At 43.4% G+C, this 24,301-nt stretch overlaps 1 protein-coding gene across 7 annotated transcripts in view; it reads left to right on the top strand.

Moving 5' to 3' along the window:
• MAPRE1 (microtubule associated protein RP/EB family member 1) overlaps positions 1 to 24,301 on the top strand; it is a 46,507-nt gene that overhangs the window by 14,160 nt on the left and 8,046 nt on the right. For all 7 annotated transcript variants that reach the window (XR_007472023.1, XR_007472024.1, XM_049698971.1 and 4 more), the window contains exons 2-6: positions 2,352 to 2,475; positions 13,000 to 13,145; positions 14,851 to 15,058; positions 18,923 to 19,044; positions 23,611 to 23,763. Coding sequence is in view for 5 of the 7 variants with exons in the window: in XM_049698971.1 (XP_049554928.1) it covers positions 2,355 to 2,475; positions 13,000 to 13,145; positions 14,851 to 15,058; positions 18,923 to 19,044; positions 23,611 to 23,763 (750 nt within the window). In the remaining 2 variants the exon portion in view is untranslated. The remainder of the gene's footprint in view (positions 1 to 2,351; positions 2,476 to 12,999; positions 13,146 to 14,850; positions 15,059 to 18,922; positions 19,045 to 23,610; positions 23,764 to 24,301) is intronic.

Raw genomic sequence — 24,301 nt, 5'->3', positions numbered from 1 at the left:
ATTTTTTGTGCATTATCTCATTTAAACCTCACCTCACCCTTTTCGGATAGGTAGCATTAACTCACAAGATAACTGAGGTGTATTGAAGTTAAGTAACTTGCCCAAGGTTATACAACTAATGAGTGACAGCCTCACGTTCAAACCCAGGCTTCAGATACTCAGCTCTTGGTATGGAGCAAATTGCCTACTGGTCCAGATCTCATCCGGGAATGATTCAGAAGTGAAGAGGTAATGACAGTTGCAGAGGTTTGAATGAAGTGCTGTGGGATTAATTTCCCAGTGGAGTTAGGAACTAAATTGTATTGGCTCCTTGTATAATGTGGTTTTCTCATTTGAGTTTAAGAAATAGTGTTGATAGTTTGCTTTCTGAAAAGAGTTTACACAGACACATTTTTCTCTCTCCTGCCAGTCTGAAAACAGGTAGCATTTACTGAGCCCGTTGTGTGCAAGTCAGTGTGCCGAGTGCTGCGGGGAATAGGGGAATGTGGGTTGTGAGGGCACAGACCTGCCAAGTCATTTATCTCTCTAGACCGCAGTCACCTCTGTTCATAAAAAGGGGATTGGATGGGAGATGTTCATCTTCTGGCTCTCACATTCTGTAGCTGTGTGACTCCTGAGGCGTGCAGGAGACACGTGGGAAGTCTAGCTAGTCGCTAGGTGAAGGAATGAAGTGCCACAAGAGAGCATGGCGACCCATGGTGTTTCCAAATTTGCTCTGAGTTTTTTTCCTCCTGTTGGTCATATTGATGTCACATGAAACGAGGAAAATTTAAATGTCAAGATCATCTTGAAATTTAATATTTTATAGTCATGTGTCCTCATGGTAATTGCCCAGGGATTTCATTTAGATCTGGATACACCTCCCCAACTCAACTCATATTGCTTGAGTCTTCCCTTCCCACTGTCTGTTCTCCACCAGCTGTCAGGGTGATCTTTTTCTTTTTTTTCTTTTTTTTTTTTTTAGCCACACCGTGCCAGCGGGATCTTAGTTCCCCGACCAGGGATCGAACCCGTACCCCTGGCAGTGGAAGCATGGCGTCATAATCACTGGTCTGCCAGGGAAGTCCCAGGGTAATTTTTTCAAACTTAAACGAGAGTGTGATTCTACCCCACTTAAATCCCCACAATGGATTCCTTAACAGTTAAAGAATAAAATCTAAACTCCTCAGCACAGCCTGCAGTCCTAACAGGATCTGGCTTCTTCACTTCTTTTCCCACTTCTGTTCCTGCTATCCCTCTGCTCACTGGCCTGTAGGCACCCTTCTTCCACATCTTCGCGGGGCTGCCTCCTTCTGATTCTTAAGCTCAAACATCAACTCCGAGAGGCTTTCCCTGACCACATTCCCCTCCACCCTCATTACGTAAATGGTTGCCTGAAATGACATTTGTGTATGTGGTCAGTGTCAGACTTATACTAGAAAGTGAGCTTCCTGTGGACAGGCAACTTGTCTTTCCTGCATATCTGTTTCCCCTAGAACAGTGCTTGGTAAACATTTTCAGTTAATGTGTTTCTCTGTGCTTGTTGTTTTGAATTGGAAAGCCTGGCAGAAAGGTGAGGGGCAGATTTTCTAGGGGAGGGGAAAGAATGTGGATGATGGGGCCGGGCAGACTTGGCTGCCACTTCCTAGGGCTTCCGTGCTGCACCTTTTTCCTTATCTGTAAAATGAGGAGAATAAAGTGAGCCTTGCAGTGAGTTGTTGGGTTAAGTGACAAGTGTCTGCTAAGCTCCTGGTGCTTAGTAGGCCCTCAGATGCCCTGTCTTCAGGAGGCTCAGCAGAGAATTGGTACTAAGGTCTCTTCACTGTGAGGTCATTGCCAACACCTTGTAGTACTTAGGTTATTGAAAAGGTTATTTACTTTTTTGATTATAAAAGTGGACATAGTCTTTAAAGAAAATTTGGAAAACTTTATAGTGGAAACTAAAGAGAAATTAATACAAAAGCCCACCATCTGAAGAAAACTGGTGTAAACATTTTGATACGTTAGTGGATAAACTTGGATTGACGTTTTTTAAGCAGAGAAAATTTTTGCTTGTGCATCAGCCTCCCTTCATAAAACAATCATTCCTTTACTTAGTGTCTTTTGTAGCTTAAAATTTTATGCCAATCACATTAAAACGGGGCCTGAATTTTAGGCTGGCTGATGTTGGGTATTTCATTTCAGGTCATGTTTATTCATGGAAATCCAGGCTTGTGGCTGGAATCCTAGTGTCTCTGGTTTGGCCTGTTGGGGAAGAAGGTGAGGCTTATAAATGGAGTGTCCCCACAGGTCTGCCCTGGTGACTCCAGGAAATGCTTGCTCCTTCTTGCTGCCCAATAACACGAGTCCTTCTCTTTTCCTCACATGTGTAGAAGATGGCAGTGAATGTGTACTCAACGTCGGTCACCAGTGATAACCTCAGTCGACATGACATGCTGGCCTGGATCAATGAGTCTCTGCAGTTGAATCTGACAAAGATTGAACAGTTGTGCTCAGGTAAGAGAAATCAGTAGGCCCCTTTTCCAGGAAAGTCTGCGGGTCCTTCAGGGATGCACAGGCCCGTATCTGATTGCAAAAGGTGCAGGTTCAGGTTCTGTGTTGGGGCTGCCCGGTTTCTTTCAGCTCTGCCCTGATTCCACTTCTGAGAGGAACTGTGCTTAAAAAGAGCGTGCTCTGTTCTGGCCTGTGTGTCCACCGTCTCCTGCTGTAGAGGCTCCATTCTGAGGCCTGCAGCTTAGTCCCAACTTCTCCATCTGCACTGTTGTGCATCCAAATTTGAAGTGACTTATTTAAGGACAATAATTATAATTGTTCTAGTTCTATATTAGTTTATCAGTGGTGTTTCTTTTTTTATTTATTTATTATTTATTTTTGGTTGCATTGGGTCTTTGTTGCTGCGTGTGGGCTTTTCTCTAGTTGTGGCGAGTGGGGGCTACTCTTCGTTGTGATGCGTGGGCTTCTCATTGCAGTGGCTTCTGTTGTTGCAGAGCACGGGGTCTAGGCGTGCAGGCTTCAGTAATTGTGGCACGTGGGCTCAGTAGTTGTGGCTCACGGGCTCTAGAGCACAGGCTTAGTAGTTGTGGTGCACGGGCTTAGTTGCTCCACTGCATGTGGGATCTTCCCGGACCAGGGCTCGAACCCATGTCCCCTGCATTGGCAGGCAGGTTCTTAACCGCTGTGCCACCAGGGAAGCCCTCAGTGGCGTTTCTTATTCCCAAGTAGCACAAGCCCAAACTCAGGTAAGTTTGCCATTTCAGCCACAACTTTATTGACCTACTGTTTACTAAGAATCTGGCAGAGAGGTAATGATTTAAAACAAGAACAAAAACATGTTCTGTTTCTGTCTATACTAATTGTATAACCTTTAGAAAACTAGAGAGAAGAAAATAAAAAATGCTGGTGGTTTCATTTTGAGAAAGCCACTGTTTGGGTGTTTTCTGTGCACATATATATTTGTATATATCCCAGCTTTTTTTCACTTAACATTAAATTGTGGATATTCTCTAGTGTCTTTCACTGTCTTGGAAATAATTACGTTTAATGGCTGTATACTATTTCTTTCTGTAGATATGGTGGAGTTGTTTAATATCTTCCCAATTTTTGGACATTTAGGTTATTTCCAACTTTTCTTTCTTTTTTCTTTTTTTAAAAAATAAATATTTATTTAGTTTTGGCTGAGTTGGGTCTTAGTTGCAGCACGCAGCATTTTTTTTTATTAAGTTTTGTAAACTTTCAGATGATTGTAGAAGTGTACAGGCATACCTCGTTTTTTTGTTGTTTCTGTTTTGGTTTTTTCTTAAATTTATTTACATTTATTTATTTAGCCGCGTCGAGTCTTAGTTGCAGCACGTGGGCTCTTTGCGACACACAAGCTTCTCTAGTTGCGGCACATGGGCTTAGTTGCCCAGCGGCATGTGGGATCTTAGTTCCCTGACCAGGGATCGAACCCGTGTCCCCTGCATTGGAAGGTGGATTCTTGTTGGTTTTTTTGGCTGCGTTGGGTCTTCACTGCTGCATGTGTGCTTTCACTAGTTGTGTCTAGCCGGTGCTACTCTTTGTTGTGGTGCGCGGGCTTCTTATTGTGGTGGCTTCTCTTGTTGCAGAGCACAGGCTCTAGGCGCGCAGGCTTCAGTAGTTGTGGCATGCGGTCTCAGTAGTTGTGGCACATGGGCTTAGTTGCTCTGCAGCATGTGAGATCTTCCTGGACCAGGGGTCGAACCTGTGTCATTGGCAGGTGGATTCTTTTTTTTTTCTCTCTTACATAAGTTTGTTTTTTTTTTTTTTCCTTGCGGTACGCAGGCCTCTCACTGTTGTGGCCTCTCCCGTTGCGGAGCACAGGCTCCGGACACGCAAGCTCAGCGGCCATGGCTCACGGGCCTAGCCGCTCCGTGACATGTGGGATCTTCCTGGACCGGAGCATGAACCCGTGTCCCCTGCATCGGCAGGTGGACTCTCAACCACTGCGCCACCAGGGAAGCCCTGGCAGGTGGAATCTTAACCACTACGCCACCAGAGAAGTCCCTGGAAGGCGGATTCTTAACCACTGGACCACCGGGGAAGTGCTCAGGGATCTTTAGTTGTGGCATGCGAACTCTTAGTTGTGGCATGTGGGATTTCATTCCCTGACCAGGGCTCGAACCTGGGACCCCTGCATTGGGAGCGTGGAGTCTTAGCCACTGGACCACCAGGGAAATCCCTCCCCTGTGAGATTTAATCTCAGTTTTATAGATAGTCAGAGAGGCTAGATGTGAAGTTGTACAGTGAGACAGGGTTGCCCAGGAGTCATGCTTATTAAACATCAGTTGCTTTGTTAGTCTTAGGCACTGGCTGTTAGTCTTAGATCCGTGCTGCTTTCCCCCTGCTTTCTGTTAATTTCCTCAGTTTCACTGCCACATCCCCATTTGTTGGAGGCTTTTAAAGCACTTGTTTGCCTGGTGATTAATGGGGGGGATGAGGTCATCTTAGTTTTCTTTGGAGCCAGCTTTTTCACCAGCAGTTTCTCCCTAGAAATTATCTCTTTCTATTATAAATATACTCTAAGATGTATTTCACTTAGTTAATTCAAAAATGAGATCTCTTTTCACATGTAGATAAGTTGTATATGTGCTGATCTGGCTCCAGATTTGTCTCATTCAGACAGGGAGCTGTCATGAGTAGTCAGGACTTGGCATGAAGAGACTTCAGTCTGCACTGAGCCATGTGACTTTGGACGGGCCCCATAACTTTAAAAAAAAATTATTTTATTCTTACTTATTTATTTTTATTTCTTGGCTGCTCCGTGCAGCATATGGGATCTTAATTCCCCAACCAGAGATTAAACCCACACCCCCTGCATTGGAAGCACGGAGTCTTAACCACTGGACCACCAGGGAAGTCCCAAGTCCCATAATGTTCTGGTTCCTCATCTATAAACTGGGGTAGTAGAATCTGGTTCACCTTTTGCGCTGTTGTGAGGCTCACCTGTAAAAATAGCTCTCAGATACTGATTCTGCACCAGACCCTTGAGGTGAACCTAGATCTCTCAAGGGGCAGGACACATTCTCGTTTTACACAGGAGGAGACTGCGCGGGGCACAGCTTAGACGTTATAGAGCCTGATTTTGAACCCAGGATCTTTCTGACCACACAGCCTCTACTCTTTCTGCTGTATACATGCTGTGTCTTTTAAAAGAAGCATTTGGAGGAGAGTTGAACAAATGTAAATTACATATTACCAATTATAGTGATATTGTCTCATTAAAAATCTGTGAAGAGTTTCAACTTTGCCTGCTGCCTGCCATTTTTCTTATCCTAGATAAAGGGCTTTTCCCCAGTAGAACGTGCAGAATACTTCTTTTTTTTTCTTTGAAAATTTATTTATTTATTTATTTTTGGCTGCGTCGGGTCTTCGTTGCTGTGCTCAGCCTTTCTTGTTGCAGCGAGTGGGAGCTACTCTTCATTGCGTTGAGTGGGCTTCTCATTGTAGTGGCTTCTCTTGTTGTGGAGCATGGGCTCTAGGCTTGCGGGCTTCAGTAGTTGTGGCACGTGGGCTCAGTAGTTGTGGCTCATGGGCTCTAGAGCACAGGCTCAGTAGTTGTGGTGCACGGGCTTAGTTGCTCTGTGGCATGTGGGTTCTTCCCAGACCAGGGCTCGAACCCGTGTCCCCTGCGTTGGCAGGTGGATTCTTAACCACCAGGGAAGTCCCAGTGCAGAATACTTATGCACGTGATTTATAAACAAACTTGTGTTCACAGCTAGTTCACCTCTTGAAAGCCGTGTGGGACTTTTCTCAGAGTATGTAGAAGGTTATGTTGTGTTTCACATTGACGTTTAGGAAATGGGGTCTCAGCTTCCAGTATGAGACCAAACAGGATGAGCCGCAGACACCGTGTCCCTGAAAAAGGTCTGCTGCCTGGGGATTGGAGTCAGAGAGAAAGTGAGGCTCCTCAGATTCTCGTGTTTACTGAGGCCCGAGGAGAATCCGAGTGACGTTTAACACTGGAGCCTGGTCCCTCCTCATCTTACCTCTGATGAGCAGGGAGTCATGCAGATCAGAATTCTCTACCAAGCCCAAGCTTTGAAAGGTAGGAATAGGTTTTTCCCTTGAGAGGGCAAAGCTCTGAGCTCGTACACTATTCATGTGCTGGCTGCCTGTGAAATGGCTGAGTTTTATCAGCATTGTGGGCTCCCTGTCTCCAACAGTGAAGTGAGCCATTGCTTAGCCTTGTAGTGAGATAAGGTGAGGATGACTTTCAGTGATAGAGTGGCCGCTTGTTTCAGGATTCATTACATTCCGTAGTCTCTCTGTTTTGGAGAGTTAGTCAAGTATTTTGAAAAGATAGTCATCAAGGGAAAAACCCTGATCACAGAAAAAGATTCTGATGGGATCGCTTGTGTCAGAAGGGGGATGCTGAAAAAAAAAGGGAGTTCCTTGGTGGCCTAGTGGTTAGGATTCTAGGCTTTCACTGCCGTGGCCTGGGTTCAATCCCTGGTTGGGGAGCTGAGATCCTGCAAGCCAGGCAGTGTGGCCCAAAAGAAGGGGTGGGGGTGGAGGTGTCATTTGCTTTCCATTCCTCTCTTCCTTCGATTCCAGTCCACGATCGGGACCCTCTGCGCTTTTCCAAGGGCCCAGCATGGTGCTCTGAACATGTCAGGTGGCCCTCACTGAATGTTCTCGGATCCCCCTTCCTTGCCTTCTCCCCTCCATCCTGGCCTCCTTCACAGTTCTGTGCTGTACAGAGTAGAAGAGGTGTTTGGATGCTCCCAGGCAAAAGCTAGGTTTCTTTTTTTCTTAGCTCATTGTGGGGCCTTGCCAGCCCTCAAGTTGATATAAAATAGCTTGTCAGTCTTGCTCCCAGAGCTGCTCTGAGAGTGAGACCAAGAGCCTGGCCAGGCCTCACCCATTTTGTTTTCTCCTCAAGTTGGCTCCCTTTTCCAGACACTCCATTTTGGGCCATAATTCCACCATTCTTCTAGTGTCGCAGGCCTGAGAATCATCTTTTTAGGCTAACTCACAAAATTCTCTGTGTCTTCTGCAGGGTCTTTTGCTGTAACCCCTTCTCAGTTTGCAGGCTGCTGCCATAGTGGCCTCCTAACAGGGCCCTACGTTCCCTGCAGGCTCCCCTCCCCCACTCTTCTTTTACTGTATCAGATAGTCTGCAGCCTTTCAAAGAGACCATTTTTTATTGTCACTTCTCTGCTCAAGGAAGTACCTCTTTAAATTATTTTGCCTAATTCTTCAAGTACCTCTTGGTGTTAATTAAAGCAAGAGACAAGAAACTTATTTTCTTCTGATTATAAGTAATTAGGTCTTCTTCATAGAAACATTAAGAAGAAAACCATAATCTGCTGTATTGTCACAAGTGATAGTTATTGTTATCTTTTAGCTGTATTTTTTCCCCCTAATTATGGTTTAATTTATTGAACTCTTACTATAGGCCAGGCACTTTCTAAAGTGCTTTACCTATATAACCTCGGTGCGGGGGGTGGGGGGGAGGTAAGAACTGTCATCACCATTTTATAGATGGAGAAACTGAGACAGAGAAGTTAAACAGCTTGCCCAAGGTTACTCATTTTAGCTGTACGTTCAGTATTTTCTATAATTTTAAAACATAATTGACATACTTTTTGAATAACTGAAAGTCTTAAATGGTTTACAATTCAAAAGGAACAAAAAGATAAACAGCAAAAAGTCTCCCTGTGAAAAGTAAGCCCATCTACTAGCCACCCAGTTCCCCAACCCTGAAGTAACCAGTGTTATCAGCTGGGTGGCCTCCAGAGAGAGTGTATACAAGCAGAAACATCCATCTGTCTGTGTTTTGTATGTGTGTTCTCTTCCCCCCTTTTACACAAGTGGTAGTGTTTAATTGCACTGAACACTCTGGAGAGTGTTCCATATGCATGTAGCAGGTGCCACTTTCTTTTATGGCTGTGTAGTGCCATAATTTCCTTGGATCAGTCCCCTATTAATGGACATTTAGTTTGTTTCCAGTCTATTGCTATTACAGACTGTTGCAGTAAGTAACAAATACAAGCACACAATGTTGTACGGTTTTGTTTCTTGCTTTTAAAATTAAAATAGGATTATGTTTCACTTGTTAAAATGTCTCGAGGCCGACTTTTTTTTTTTTTTTTTTTTTTTTGCTGTACGCGGGCCTCTCACTGCTGTGGCCTCTCCTGTTGCGGAGCACAGGCTCCGGACACGCAGGCTCAGTGTCCATGGCTCACGGGCCCAGCCGCTCCGTGGCATGTGGGATCCTCCTGGACTGGGGCACGAACCCGCGTCCCCTGCAATGGCAGGCAGACTCCCAACCACTGCGCCACCAGGGAAGCCCGAGGTCGACTTTTAATGTCTGCATTAATGACTCCTCACAGCCTTCTATTTCCAAATTTTATTCATCCTTTAAGATGACTTAAGCCTCACCTACTTCCAAAAGCCTGAACACTTTTACATTTAATAGAGTGTTTCCTTTGTGTAAAACTTTGAGGACTCTTAATCTAGAGTTTTCTGATAGGAAGGCATTTATCCTTTTTTTTTTTTTTTTGGCCGTGACGGAGCATGTGGGATCTTAATTCCCTGACCAGGGATCGAACCCATGCCCCCTGCACTGGAAGTGCAGAGTCCTAACCTCTGGACCGCCAGGGAAGTCCTGAAAGGCATCTATCCTGTGTAGAATATTGACTTCAGCTTTCATCTAATTCTCCAAGGGACCCTTGACCCAAAAGGGTTGAGAGCCAGTGCACTTGAGATATTGCAAGCTTTTGGAGAAGGGGCTGCATTGTGCCCTTGTGTGTTCTGTGCTTGTAGCACAGATCCTGGCAGAATGGGGCTGCAGTCAGCGGAGACTTGGTGGTTGGTACCATGACACAGCTGGTCCAACCCTAAGTCTGTCTGCATTTTCCAGCCACAGATTTTACATAGACCTGTTCTCCTTCCCCAGATCATTGGGACAGCAGCCATGTAAGAGGGGTCCTCTTCTTTTTTTTTTTTTTTTTAAATTTATTTATTTTTGGCTGCATTGGGTCGTTGTTGCTGTACATGGGCTTTCTCTAGTTGTGGCGCGCGGGGGCTACTTTTCTTTGAGGTGGATGAGCTTCTCATTGCGGTGGCTTCTCTTATTGCGGAGCACAGGCTCTAGGCGTGCAGGCTTCAGTAGTTGTGGCTTGCGGGCTTCAGTAGTTGTGGCTCGCGGGCTCTAGAGCATAGGCTCAGTAGTTGTGGTGCACGGGCTTAGTTGCTCCGAGGCATGTGGGATCTTCCCGGACCAGGGATTGAACCCACGTCCCCTGCATTGGCAGGTGGATTCCCAAGCACTGCACCACCAAGGAAGACCTGAGGGGTCCCCTTCTTACCCTGCTTATGTTGCCAGCCTTTGTTATTAAGGCAGAGACTGGAAGGAAAGCCCCTTTTAACCTCTTCTGAAACAAGCTGAGACATCTACAGGCCAGGAGTTTTGAGCCCTTTTGTAAAAAAGCAGCTGACAGACTTCTTTGTAAAAAACATTTACCTTCTTTTTTTGTGTTTGATTATAAAATAATATTCATTGTAGTACATAATTAATATATTAAAAATAGAATGTATTCAGTACCAGTCCCCAGAGATGGCCACTGTTCAATCATTTTTGATCTAAAAAACAATAACTTTGTATGGTTTAATGTAATACATTGTGTTTTCTTTCTATTTTTTAATATTTATTTATTTAATTTATTTATTTTTGGCTGCATCAGGTCTTAGTTGTGGCATGCAGGATCTTCGTTGAGGCATGCGGCATCTTTCCTTGCATTGCGTGGGCGTCTCTCTAGTTGTGGCATGTGGGTTTTCTCTCTCTAGTTGTGGCACACGGGCTCTCTCGTTGAGGCACGCAAGCTTAGTAGTTGTGGCTAATGGGCTTAGTTGCCCCGTGGCATGTGGGATCTTAGTTCCCTGAGCAGGGATTGAACCCACGTCCCCTGCATTGGAAGGTGGATTCTTTACCATTGGACCACCAGGGAAGTCTCCACATTGTGTTTTCTTCTAGTCTTTTTTTTCCTATGCATACATATTAAGATGGATATTTTTACATATATGAAGACATTTTATAGATATGTTTTTGTATCTTGCTTTTTCTTGTAATATTAAATCTTGAGCTTTTCCCCCCACAATTAAAAAAAATGTGCTTTGAATGCTTGCATAATATTCTCTTAGGTGATGGTGTGCAAATTACGTAATTGATTGCTCCAATTTTTGGACATATAGGTTGCTTCCATTTTTTACTCTTGTAAATAAAGTTACACAAGTTTCATGTGTAAATCTTTGCTCTATTTTTTTAAAATTGGTATTACTTTATTAAATTCACTTTTTTTTTTTTTTTCTGCACTGGTGGCTTGTGGGATCTTAGTTCCCTGACCGGGGATTGCACCCAGGCCCTCGGCAGTGAAAGTGCAGAGTCCTAACCACTGGACTGCCAGGCTATATTTTCTTAAAAATTCATTTCCTTAGGTTGGCTCCCCATGTGTTTATCAGCTGTTTACATTTTTTTGTGTGAATTGTCCAGTTGATTTGTCTATTTTTAGTGGGGTCTCAGCGTTTTTCTTTGTTAAATCTTTTTCAGTCAGAGTGTAGCAGCATGGTATACCTCTTTCTTCCCTGATTCGGGAAATGCTTCTTTATTCCAGGGTAGGGTGTTCTAATATGGTGTATAATGACATGGAAAAGAGCAATGGACCGAAGTCAGGATACCTGGGGTCTGGTTCTAAGCTTGGTCTCTTGCCTCTGTAGTCTTTGGCCACAGTTTTTGGTCCTCAGTTTTTACATTTATAATGGCTATAAGGATTCTTCTATCACTAAAATAAAAACAACATTCTTCAAGCAGGTTTTTTCTGAGAAGCAGACATGACTGCCATTTTGAATGGAAAGTCCCACGAATGGCCTGAGAATTTAGTAAATGCACATTATTTTGCTGGTTCAGAAAGAATATCTTTCATGTGTAAAGCAGTGCTGTGGGTATAGATGCTTAATAGATTATCTTCTGTGTGTGTGTGTTTTAAGTTGATTTGTATGCATCAGGATTCAAACCAGATCTGTACATTGCAATTGGTAAATTATGACTTTTACATCTCCTTTATTTTATTTATTTATTTTTTTAAAATTTATTTATTTATTTTACTTATTCATTTTTGGCTGCGTAGAGTCTTCGTTGCTCTGAGCAGGCTTTAGCTAGTTGCGGCTAGCGGGGGCTACTCTTCGTTGCGGTGCGCGGGCTTCTCACTGCGGTGGCTTCTCTTGTTGCGGAGCACGGGCTCTAGGTGCGCGGGCTTCAGTAGTTGTGGTGCCTGGGCTTCAGTAATTGTGGCTCGTGGGCTCTAGAGTGCAGGCTCAGTAGTTGTGGCGCATGGGCTTAGCTGCTCTTGCGGCATGTGGGATCTTTCTGGACCAGGGATCGAACCCGTGTCCCCTGCATTGGCAGGCGGACTCCCAACCACTGCGCCACCAGGGAAGCCCAGTGCCTCCATTTTAAGAAGCATAAATATTGCTAATTCATTGCCTGGTACATAATTCCCACAGTATATTTCTGTTGGATGAGTAAATAGCCACCTCAAGAATCAGGCTTTCACTTTCTGGTGCTCTTTTCTACTAAGCATGTCACTCTGGTCATTGAAATGCTTCTGCTTTCTTTGTATCTTTCCAAAAATAATGATAATGGCACTGTTTATGCCAGATCTGGCAGAGAACCAATTTGGCCTGATGTAAAATAAGTTGAATATGCATATTAAGATGGCCTCGTTCTGCAGAACACCTGTTGCTTAGTCGCTGGATTTCTTGCCTCCTTTCCTGAAAGGGCAGTAAGTGCACATGAAGCCTGCCCTGTATTAGGAGAGTGTATTTTGGTAGGCATTAGAGAAGTAACATTCCTGGAAATATTAAGTGCCAGGAAAACACTTTTGGGGGTGGTGATGGATAAAAATGGGCAAGTGGAGGAAGGAGTGAAATCGGGGAGCAAATGAGATGAAATATATGCAATAATTTCTTATAGTGGCCTTTAAAATTGAAAAAATTTAAATGGAGGAACACAAAAATGTCTTCTATTCAACTTTGTTTATAAAAGGTATAACTTTATTTAGGTAACTTTATTTAGAGATGTAAAAAGCTCAGGGAGGCAAACATCTTAGAAAAAGCTTTTTTTTTAAACCTGTGTCAGAGGATGGATCTTTGAAATACAGGGGAAATCCCTCCTCCCGCTGACATTCATTTTTCTTTGTAGTTGTCATTTTATTGTCATGCTGGTTTTCTTATAAAGAATAGTTTTAAAATTTCATGGGAACATTCCTCTTTTCATCATGGGGTTCCAGGTTGCAAGTGTGTTGTAGAACTTACCAGCTAAAACCACAGTCCTATTATCAATTTCGAAGTCAAGTGGTAATGAAGCTTTGGGGTTTTGTAGGTCCACTTCACAACTTTTAAAATTTAGTGGGTTAAGCAGGTTTGGGTAAATTTTCACTCTGCTGCTTTAATAGCTACTGCATTTAATGACCTAGTGTGTATTTTCTTCTGTTACTCATTCAGGGGCTGCCTATTGTCAGTTTATGGACATGCTGTTCCCTGGCTCCATTGCCTTGAAGAAAGTGAAATTCCAAGCTAAGCTAGAACACGAATACATCCAGAACTTCAAAATACTACAAGCAGGTTTTAAGAGGATGGGTGTTGACAAAGTAAGTAAACTTTATTCTTTCATTTAGGGTGTTTCTTAACTAGTGGTAATTACTAAGGATACAGATTCTGGGCCATGACTTTGGACATTTTTGTTTTTCTTTTCCCAATTTATATGGTTATCTTTTTTCCAGTTAACAGAATTTACTGGGAGCAAAGTTTCCCTCTGCTCTCCTACCCCCGGTTCCCTTATGGTCCTCTTTCTTCATTATGAAGTTGGTAACTGTCTGAAAGATCAATCTGTAAATCTCTACCCATGATTTTTTAAAAAATTTTTATTACTGTTTACTCTCTATTAGTCTGAGGTCTAACTCGTTTAATCTCTGAATTTACTTCTGTAAAGCATACCATATGGTAGAATAAGTAGCTCTAATAGAGAAGATTCTAGAACTACTTGATTTTTATAGTAAAGTACAAAGAAGATGGCTGGCAGGTGCTGGAATGTTCCCTTTTGCTCCCAAGGTTATTTGAAGCTACCAGAAACACAGACCACCAGGCTTCATTAGGGTAAATAGCTTTGTTTTGGTAGATAACAGATTATTGCAAAATTAAGTAGTTTCCCCCCATTAGAAGGGCTTATCCTTTAAGCCATTTGGGGGGGGGGGCATTTTTTTTTAGTAAAGCTTGTAATCGTCCCCTGATTATCTTACTGCTGTATCTGGTTTTTATTTACTTTGAAATCAGTCTTATTATTTTAGTTTTGTCTCTGTACAATATATAAAATACACATTTGTGTTGGAAGAATATCATTTAGTTATCAGGCATAATTTAAACTAGGTGTAGCTTATTATATGCAGTAATTTTTCTTTTTATGGAATTTATTTTTTGAATAAGGAAAATTTTTGAAGTATGTAAGTTAGAATAGTGCAGTGATCTCCCATGTACCTCAGTGATTATCAACTCAGGGCCAATTTTGTTTCATGTATACCTCTACCCCTCCCCCTGTACTCGTGGATTATTTTGAAGTGAGTTACAGACATAACATTTTATTTGTAAATGTTTCAGTATCACACAGAGAAATTTTTAAAAAATTATTTGCTCAGATGGGTGGATATAGTTCAGATTGTAACTGGAATCCTTGAAGAGTTAAAAGATAATTAAGCTCTGGCCAGCAGTCCCACCAGTTGAAGTAATACCTGATAACACAGTATTCTTGTACAATAAAAAACTTACAGGTCCTTTGAAGTATGTTTAATAGGACTGGAATTACTTGAAAAACATACCATTTTGTAGAAGTCTATCCCAGGACTGATTCCGTACGTTGACCTATTTTTAAGACAGAATTTTTTTTAGCACAGTTCATCGTGGATGCCTGTGGTTAGTTTGTGCTCTGGATTTCATACCTTGTGACAGGCACCGTGGCCGTGCAAGTTCCATGGGAGCTTTACTCTTTACAGTGGAATGACATATCTTAGGATGTGTTTGGATGTGTATATGTGACTTAATGTATGATACTTGTTTCTTTTGCATTTCTGATTTCTTTTGATGGACTTGGAGGGGGACTGGCTGTTGTTAAGTTCTCTGTGGAAGGCAAATTGAATGAAACTTGCTCTACAAACTTCCAGGGGCTTACTTAGCACTTAGTTCTTGCCTCTAAAATATTTTTTTCTCCTTTGGCAGAGCTTTATACTGATTTGATGGACATGTTTGATGCTTGACAGAAGCTTCTTCTTGCTTTGGGCTAAATAGTCTTTTGTTTCTCTGCAGATAATTCCTGTGGACAAATTAGTAAAAGGAAAGTTTCAGGACAATTTTGAATTCGTTCAGTGGTTCAAGAAGTTTTTTGATGCAAACTATGATGGGAAAGACTATGACCCTGTAGCTGCCAGACAAGGTCAAGAAACTGCGGTGGCCCCCTCCCTTGTTGCTCCAGCTCTGAACAAACCGAAGAAACCTCTCAGCTCTAGCAGTGCAGGTAAAACAAATGAACAAACAAACCAAAAAAACCCCAAAAACCCCCACACAAAAAATACCATTTCCAAATACATTCATTCTTATAGTATTCAGTCAGAAGGGTTTGGGTAGCCATAGGCTTAGGGAGCTTAAAGAGCATAAGCCCAGCCACATGGCCGAGGCATGGATTGTGGCATCAGGGCCCTGTGTTTGTTCTTAGATCTCTGGAGCCCTGTGTAATCACTTCACCTCTACCCTGCTGTTTCCTCCTCTGTAAAAGGGGAATTTCAGTACTTGCCCCTAGAGGGCTGTTCTTGAGGCCTGAAAGAGTTACTGTATCGATTTGGCCAACACACTTTAGTTGGAATAGATGTCCCTCAGGTTAGCTCACATAAAAGAGAGTTAGTTTGAACACAAGGGCATTTCATCTTAGAGCCCTCGGATGGGAAGTTGCAACCATACCTGAACTCCCAGGAACTGAAGGAGCTTTCTAGGTCTCTTGGGGACTGCTCCTGGCTCTGTGTCATTGTTCTGTCTGCAGACCAGCTTCCTGCGCTTACTCACGGCTTCCCTGCCGTCCCTAGAGTGCTAAGTTCTGTGCTGCCAGCAGAATCTAGGAGTCAGAGGGAGGCTGTTTTTAGACACTTTCTTTAAAAGTCTTGTCCTGGTAGGTTTCCCCAAATTGTTTGCAGTAGTACACTCACAGAACATATACTTTGGGGCAGGGTGGATGTTCTGCAGATGCTAACTCCTCCTCAGAAGGTGGCAAGAACGTTACTTAAAGTCGTGTAGTACCTTGAGAGAGGCTGATCCATCTGGTAGGTAGAGAGGGACATTGAGTACTTTGTAATTTTGATAGCTTTATTGAGCTCTGATTCACTTACCATACAATTCACCCATTTAAAGTATACAATTGAATGGTTTTCAGTACATTCATAGGTGTGTTCTACTATTGCCATAATCAGTTTTAGAACATTTTCATTACCCCCCAGAAGAAACCTCATGTGTGCTTAATAGCAGTCACTTCCCATTTTCCCCCAACTCTCCTCCTTCCCTGCCAATCCTAGGCAACTACTAATCCACTCTCTGTCTATGGATTTACTTATTCTGAACATTTCTGAGTGGGATTATAGAATACATAGTCTTTTGTGTCTGGCTTCTTTCATTTAGCATAATGTTTTCAAGGTTCATCCATATTGTATCATATATCAGTACTCCATTCCTTTTTATGGCTAAATAACATTCTATTGTATGGTTGTAGCACATTTTATTTATTCATCAGTTGATGGTGATTTGAGTTCTTTTCAGTTTTCAGCTCTTAGGAACAATGCTGCTATGACCATTCATATACAAGTTTCTGTGTGGGCGTATGTTTTCTCTTGGGGTATATATCCAAGAGTATATACTCTTTTTTTAAAAAATTTTTTTAACGTCTTTATTGGAGTATAATTGCTTTATACTGTGTGTTTCTGCTTTATAACAAAGTGAATCAGCTATAAATATAGATATATCCCCATATCTCCTCCCTTTTGTGTCTCCCTCCCACCCTTCCTATCCCACCCCTCTAGGTAGTCACAAAGCACCGAGCTGATCTCCCTGTGCTATGTGGTTGCATCCCACTAGCTATCTGTTTCACATTTGGTAGTATGTATAAGTCCATGCCACTGTCCCACTTCGTCCCAGCTTATCCTTCCCCCTCCCCGTGTCTTCAAGTCCATTCTCTACGTCTGTGTGTTTTTTCCTGTCCTGCCCCTAGGTTCTTCAGAACCATTTTTTTTTCTTTAGATTCCATATATATGTGTTAGCATACAGTATTTGTTTTTCTCTTTCTGACTTACTTCACTCTGTAGGACAGACTCTAAGTCCATCCACCTCACTACAAATAACTCAATATCGTTTCTTTTTATGGCTGAGTAATATTCCACTGTATATTTGTGCCACATCTTTATCCATTCATCTGTCAGTGGACACTTAGGTTGCTTCCATGTCCTGGCTATTGTAAATAGAGCTGCAGTGAACATTGTGGTACATGACTCTTTTTTTTTTTTTTTTGCGGTACGTGGGCCTCTCGCTGTTGTGGACTCTCCCGTTGTGGAGCACAGGCTCCGGACACACAGGCTCAGCGGCCATGGCTCACGGGCCTAGCCGCTCCATGGCATGTGGGATCTTCCTGGACCGGGGCACAAACCTGTGTCTCATGCATTGGCAGGCGGACTCTCAACCACTGTGCCACCAGGGAAGCCCCATGACTCTTTTTAAATTATGGTTTTCTCAGCGTATATGCCCAGTAGTGGGATTGCTGGGTCATATGGTAGTTCTGTTTTTAGTTTTTTAAGGAACATCCATACTGTTCTCCATAGTGGCTGTATCATTTTACACTCCCAGCAACAGTGCAAGATTCCCTTTTCTCCACACCCTCTCCAGCATTTATTGTTTGTAGATATTCTGATGATGGCCATTCTGACTGGTGTGAGGTGATACCTCATTGTAGTTTTGATTTGCATTTCTCTAATGATGTTGAGCATTCTTTGATTTGTTTGTTGTCAATCTGTATCTCTTCTTTGGAGAAATGTCTGTTTAGGTCTTCTGCCCATTTTTGGATTGGGTTGTTTGTTTTTTTGTTACTGAGCTGCATGAGCTGCTTGTAAATTTTGGAGATTAATCCTTTGTCAGTTGCTTCATTTGCAAATATTTTCTCCCATTCTGAGGGTTGTCTCCAAGAATATATACTCTTGGAGCAGAATTGTTGGGTCATATGGTAACTCTGTGTTTAACCTTTGACAGAACTACCTGACGGTTTTCCAAAGTGACTGAATCATTTTATTTTCCCATCAGCAGAGTATATGAGGGTTCAGATTTCTCCAAATATTGAGTACTTTTATTCTTTAGCTTCTTAGAATGGGGAACTGCATAGATAACCCTGTGCATTTCATGTTTCAGATGCTGCTAACAGGCATGTGGAGACTTGCATTAAGTATTTAGTCTTCAGGTTAAACATATGCTAGAGATCCTCCAGCGGAAATGCCTGTTACTGTGGGTGAAAGGCCTGATGGTTATTGAACAGTTTGGGATGTCAGGAAAATGAGATATTTTTAAGCCTGGCATAATGTACAAGCTTTACAAAATACTTGCTGAATGAATAAAATCATGAATGATAAATTTACCTTGAGGTAGCCCATTCTTGATTATTCTTAATTATTTTAACTTGTAGATAGATTGGCTCCTTGTCGCTTTTTCCTCGTCTTTGTCTGCTTTGGCCATTCATACTGAGAGAAATCTTTAAGTACTGGTCAGTGTGCTGCTTTTCTCTCCTAACCCTTCTAAACACCTTTTAAAAGGGAAGCAGGATGGGGTTTTGAAGTCATTAGTGGTCAAAGCAGGCTCTACCCCCTCATCTTCCCAATCCAAGGAGCCTGAGGTTCTGAGTTAGGAGGCACCTTACTTTCCAGATGGGGAATTGTGGGCGCCGCACAACAGCTGGGATTGTGAGCTCCTGGCCTGAAGTTTTCCTTTGCTCCATAAAGCTGCCCCGTCTGTGGATGTGGTTGGAGCTGGGTTAAGGTAGATCATCTGTATGTACCAGGATGACTTTGCCTCTTTCAGATGATAGTCCTGTCCACCCCAGCGGAAAAAAGGCCACGCCAAAGGACTTACTCCCAGCACGAAAGATCGTGGCTAAAATTGGTACTTAAATGTGCTGCCAGGATGAAAAACCACTTTGGGCAAACATGGGGTTCAGTCTTGCATGCTGGGCTCTCTCTGTTGGGTCTCCTCACTGCATAGCTGTGGAGGGCAGTTGGTCACAGCCTCCTTTTGTTGTCTGGTGGGTTCTTTTTTGTCTTGAAATTTCTCCTCTTAAAAAAAAAAACAACTCTGCTTCTCTCAGCTCCACAGAGGCCCATTGCAACACACAGAACTACTGCAACCCCTAAGGCTGGCCCGGGCATGGTGCGGAAGAATCCTGGTGTGGGGAACGGGGATGATGAAGCAGCCGAATTGATGCAGCAGGTAGGCACCTCTTGTGTCCAAGACAGGAGCCACCTTGGGGGAAAGGTGCTTGCTGCCCTGACCAGGGAGGCTTGTCCGTGTTCTTGTGGGAAGACCTGCCTTGTGTGCATACCAAAGCAGTCTTCATGACACGTGTGAGCACTTTGGAGGTGGTGGGCACTGCGAGCCTGGAGGTGACGATGGAAGAGAGAGGGACCCGGCATTTTTGAGTGCTGTTACATCTATTTCTGTTAGAAACCCATGTCTGTTTGGAAACCTGCCCATACGATGGAACCCTGTTGAAAGTCTTTGGAACGCTGTCAGGGTTCTGTGGGATTCGGAGAATGTCTCCTGAATTTTGGCTCTGACAAAAGATAGATTTCCCTTCTAAATGATAATTTAAAAAAAGATTCCGCAGTCTCTCTGCTGAAATCCTGGGCCACTAGAGTATCAAGTTGAGAGTGGAACTGGTATGCAAAGCCTATTGCTTTTCCGTTCTTAATAGGTCGATGATTTGAAACGTCTTCAGGATTAAATATCCTGAAGGTACTTGGGAGAGGTCTCTGTAGATCAGAACAAATTTTAGACTTTTAGACATTTTCTCACTAATTCTTATAGTTTTATTTGTTTGTTTGCTTTTGGATGATTCTCTTGATTAATTCCAGATTTAAAATCAAGGATGCTCTGTGATTCCTGTGACTTCGGGATTGAACCCTTTTACTTTCCTTTTAAAAGCCAAGTCTTAAAGCCTGGAGGAAATGGCCTCACTTTAATCCAGAAGCTCTTGTGACCCAGATCATACTTCTAGGAAATCAGGACACAAAAGCCTGCTCAAAGATCACATTTGGTCTTTTTCATTCTTTGATTTGTGTGTGCCTCATGGTCACAGGTGCCTTGGGAGCGTGGAAGTGACAGGGTCACCATCCCCATTGTTGTGGCAGCCTCCAGCACCCTGTGGGCACTGTCACTGTGAGTGCATAAGTCCTGGAGAATAAGGAGCCTTCCCTGTAACTGTTGGTGTCCAGGCACAGGTGTACACAGGAAGCAGTCTCAGTGAGAAATAGGGTAAAGAGGTGTCATTGCCGAGGCCTGGCAGCCAGCACTGGGTTGGCCTTGTGCTCTCCAGGAGAAGATGCAGTGGGTTCCATGGGACTGCTGTTCAACTGGTGTCCAGTGTGAGGGAGCACTGACTTTGGGTTGCGTAGATTTGGGGCGCATCCTGGCTCTGCCACTTAACTTCTACTTGGGGCAAGTCAGTTAACCTCTCCGAATTCACTGCCTCGTATGCAATGGGGCTAATACTTTGGTCACGGTAGTTGAGTGGATTTCATGAGCTGATGTTTTGCCAAGTACCTGGAAGGGTGTTTGGGATAAATGGGGTAAATGGCAGTGGATGAAAGACAGTTGTGATTGTTACGGTTCTTGTCTATGGGCTTGATAGAGTGAAATAGGTTCTGAAGTATGTTTTAAAAGTTCATAGGAGTTAGATTTTTTTTGGTGAAACACACAACTGTTAATAGCAAAAACAAAACTACCATTTTTAGAGTGTGAGCGCCAGTGCTCTTCTAAGCATTTTCTTTCATTTTTGCAGCAGCCGTGTGAAGTGTTACAGAGGACAGTGCGGCTTGGAGAGGTTAAATAGCCTGAGTTGAGGTTTGGACCCAGCTCACAGCCAGCTGGTCCAGCCCTGCCTCAGAACTGATTTGTTTGGCCTGAACAGGGTTTTGATTTTTATTATTATTTTTTTTAATGTGAAGGATTTTAGATTCTTTCCAGGTTGCCAAAGTCCTGAGCACACCCTGTTACTGACTCCCATGGCTCATTTACATGATGTCTCTAACCCTGGAAGTATTTGAAGTGGTGACCCTTGATAAAGGTGTGGAGGTCTGGGGGACATGACTGATGTGGGGAAAGTAGAGCCACATGGGCTTGGTGGGCTAAGAGGAGAACAGTGTATTCTACATAAATTACCTTGTGGTGTTCATAAACTTTGGGAGATCTGCAATGATTCCACACTGTTAAGTCATCCTGGAGAGATGTTCTTTTAGTTGATTTTAGTCCAAAGCACTGATGTTCAGTAGAAATAGAATGTAAACCAGAAATGTGAGGCACATATAGAACTTCAAGTTTTCTGGTAGCCACATTGAAAAGAGTAACAAGAAACAGGTTAGATTAATTCAAATAACACATTACCCAATATATCTAAAATATTAGCATTCTGACATGTGATCATTACAAATAATTATCAGTGAGATGTTTTACATTTGAACATTATACTAGGTCTTTGTAATCCAGTGTGTGTTTGATCTTTACAGCCTGTCTCAATTGCACTGGCCACATTTCAAGGGCTCAAAACACCACATGTGGCTCATAGCTACCTTATTGGCCAGTGCAGGCCCAAAGCGTTCTCCTTGGGCTTCTTAGATTACAGCTGTTACTTAACTATAAGAGAGTGTTCTAAGAGTGACACTGATTACTAGCCACAGATTTTTAATAACCTTATAAATAAGCAGTTAGAGGAGTGCCAAGTGAAAGCTGATGACTTAGTCTATGCGTGTTGTTTCTTGTGGATTCATAGTTATTGAGTGATGTCAAGGAGGGCTGCTGCTTTGGCCTTGTGGGTGGGACCAGTCCGGCTGGGTTCTGGTGCCCTTGTTGATTTGTAGGCCAGAGAAGTGTTCAGTGGGTTTGTGAGGGAGGCACTAGTGTAACGTGTGTGTACAGATGGACTCCAAGCCACCGTGCCTCGTGAAGCTGTTTTGACTTCCCTTTCCTTCTCTTGTGACTAGAAGGCCTCTTCCCTGGCTCATGGACCTTGGGCTGAAGATCCAAGGCAGCTTCCACTACTGGGGATAGTCTACTCTTGCCCTTTTGTCCCCTTCTTGTACTCATTCCACTTTGGGAGTGACTGATAGTTTAAGGAAAGGCAACAAATAGCAGTTAAAGCAGGGGTGGGGAGGGTGGGGGCAGATGGATGATTTCGTTTTGCTGGTGACTAGGTGGTGTTAGTACTTTATTAAAACTTTCAATTATTTTTATTTTTACTTATTAAAAAAATTTTTTTTGATTATTTTTTGGCCGTGCGGAATGTGGGATCTTAGTTCCCCCACCAGGGATCGAACCCATGCCCCCTGCATTGGAAGCGCGGAGTCTTAACCACTGGACTGCCAGGGAAATCCTTTCAGTTATTTTTAAAAGTGATTTCTGTGGTTGCTAAAGGAATAGTGAGAGGGTGTCTAGAACCTTGATTCTAATTTGGTCTTTTCAGGCCTTTGATGTTGAACATTGAAATTAAGTCTTTGACAGAATGGTCCTGGTGGTTCCAGTCACCTGATTCTGGATCATCTCTGGATGCTTCTCAACTGCAGGTTACGAAGGGACAGGATTTGATCCCTTCAGTTGGGTCTGGCTTCTTCATCAGGGAAGCTGGATAAGCTGTTTCCTTGTTTTTGCAGCTAGAAGTTCAGAAGGTAGACTAGATTTCTCTGGTGTTTCTGGCTCTCAGAATTCCCTGCTACCCAAATTGTTCTCAGCAGCTGCACCTTTGATTCCCTGGCTCGGCCTTCCACGGGGCCCTAGCCTGTAAGGCCTGTGAGGACTTTATGCTGCACCCTATGCCATGTATTTTGCATTCAGTGAGAGTTAAATTGAATTCACATTATAGATTTGAGTATACTGGAACGAAGACATACTGTGCTTAAAATACACAAAGGGCTGTGAGAGTTGTTACGACTTCTATTACTTGTGGCTGGATAGAGTCCTGGCGCAAGCACTGAGATTTATTTCTTCATTGCCCCTTTGTGGAAATTAGAGTCCCTCAGTGGGGCTCCTGGACAATCCTGCAGCACAAGTGGTGTGAGCTGACAAGATGCTCAGGGGAGCTAGCGGTGGAATGTGGTGGGGTCTGCTCCCTGCCTCTGCTGTCTTCTCTCCCTTTTGAAACTCTCTTGGGAGAGAGAGTGATGCAGGGATCCTCTCGTCAGAGGATGCTTTTCTTTTGAGTCATGGATCGCCCCCTAGCCCCAACATACTGGGGGGAGAAAGAACCATTGAGTTTCCATGCCCAGGCCTGCCTCAGTGCTAGCTGTCTTTGGCTAGTGTTAGTCATCTTTAGATAGTTTTCCCCTCCTGGCTTATCATTTCTACCCTGCTCCCTTGGACCAGACCCTCTCTTACCATTGACTTCAACTTGCAGAAAGACCTGAACTTGATTGACCAAGTGCCCTGGTAAGGACTCAGTATATGATGGGCAGCCACTCTGCTGGGCCAGGTTGTGGATTCTGCTTCTGTATTTGTCTCAGGCTCCCATGGGTTTTTCTCTTTGATCTTGTCTTAGTCCCTGAGAAGTTCCTGCATGTTCCATGATATAGCCTGTCCTTTCCTGGGAATTGTTATAGTCAGGGTGCCATGAACAAGCCCATGTTATTTATCTGGGGCTGAAGAAAATTGACATTAAACTAAAGTGGGGTTTTGTCCTTGTTAGAGAGTTTGATGAAAGCCCACATCTCCTTTTGGGTTAGAAGTTTATCTGATGTGTTGTTGGTGCATGAATGCCAGGTGTCTAACCCTTTCTAATGTTTTGTGCAGGTCAACGTATTGAAACTTACCGTCGAAGACTTGGAGAAAGAGAGAGATTTCTACTTTGGAAAGCTAAGGAACATTGAATTGATTTGCCAGGAGAACGAGGGGGAAAACAACCCTGTATTGCAGAGGATTGTGGACATTCTCTATGCCACAGATGTACGTGTTGACATGAGGATATTTTCTTGCCATTTTGCCACCTAAGAGAAGATAGAAGTATTTTTTCTGGTTGGTTTCGGCAAACTCAGTACTGATGCTTGCTGTGTTTCAGCATAACATTCATCAAAATTCATCTTTGACCCTGAAAGTCAGCCAGAGAGGGCACCACTGCCCAGCTTCAGCCTCTGCCTTGAGGTCTGTGAGCCTTTGAGGCAGGCATAGGACACTCAGGTGGCTGGCTGCCCTGCTTCTGTAGTTTGTGACCACTGATAGGTCATGAGTGCCACAAGGTGCTCTTAACCCCGCTATCCCCACTCCACCCCTTTCAGCTTGGACCCCTCAGCCTGAGGTGCTGCCTTCTTTTTAATAGGGCCCTAGGCGTACCCTGGAGAACCAGGCACATGACCCCTATTTGATGTCTGCTGCCCACAGCTGTCAGAGTGTACCTTTTTCCTCCCAACCTGGAGTGTATCTGGTTCCTATTTCCCCAAAGTGCTTTGTGGTCAAGTTTCTTGGGATCCATGTGTATTACACAGCC

Source organism: Orcinus orca, chromosome 16, assembly GCF_937001465.1.
Source record: "Orcinus orca chromosome 16, mOrcOrc1.1, whole genome shotgun sequence".
Classification (NCBI taxonomy): Eukaryota; Metazoa; Chordata; class Mammalia; order Artiodactyla; family Delphinidae; genus Orcinus; species Orcinus orca.
Note: the sequence above shows the minus strand (reverse complement) of the source record. Positions and strands in the feature narration are given on the sequence as shown.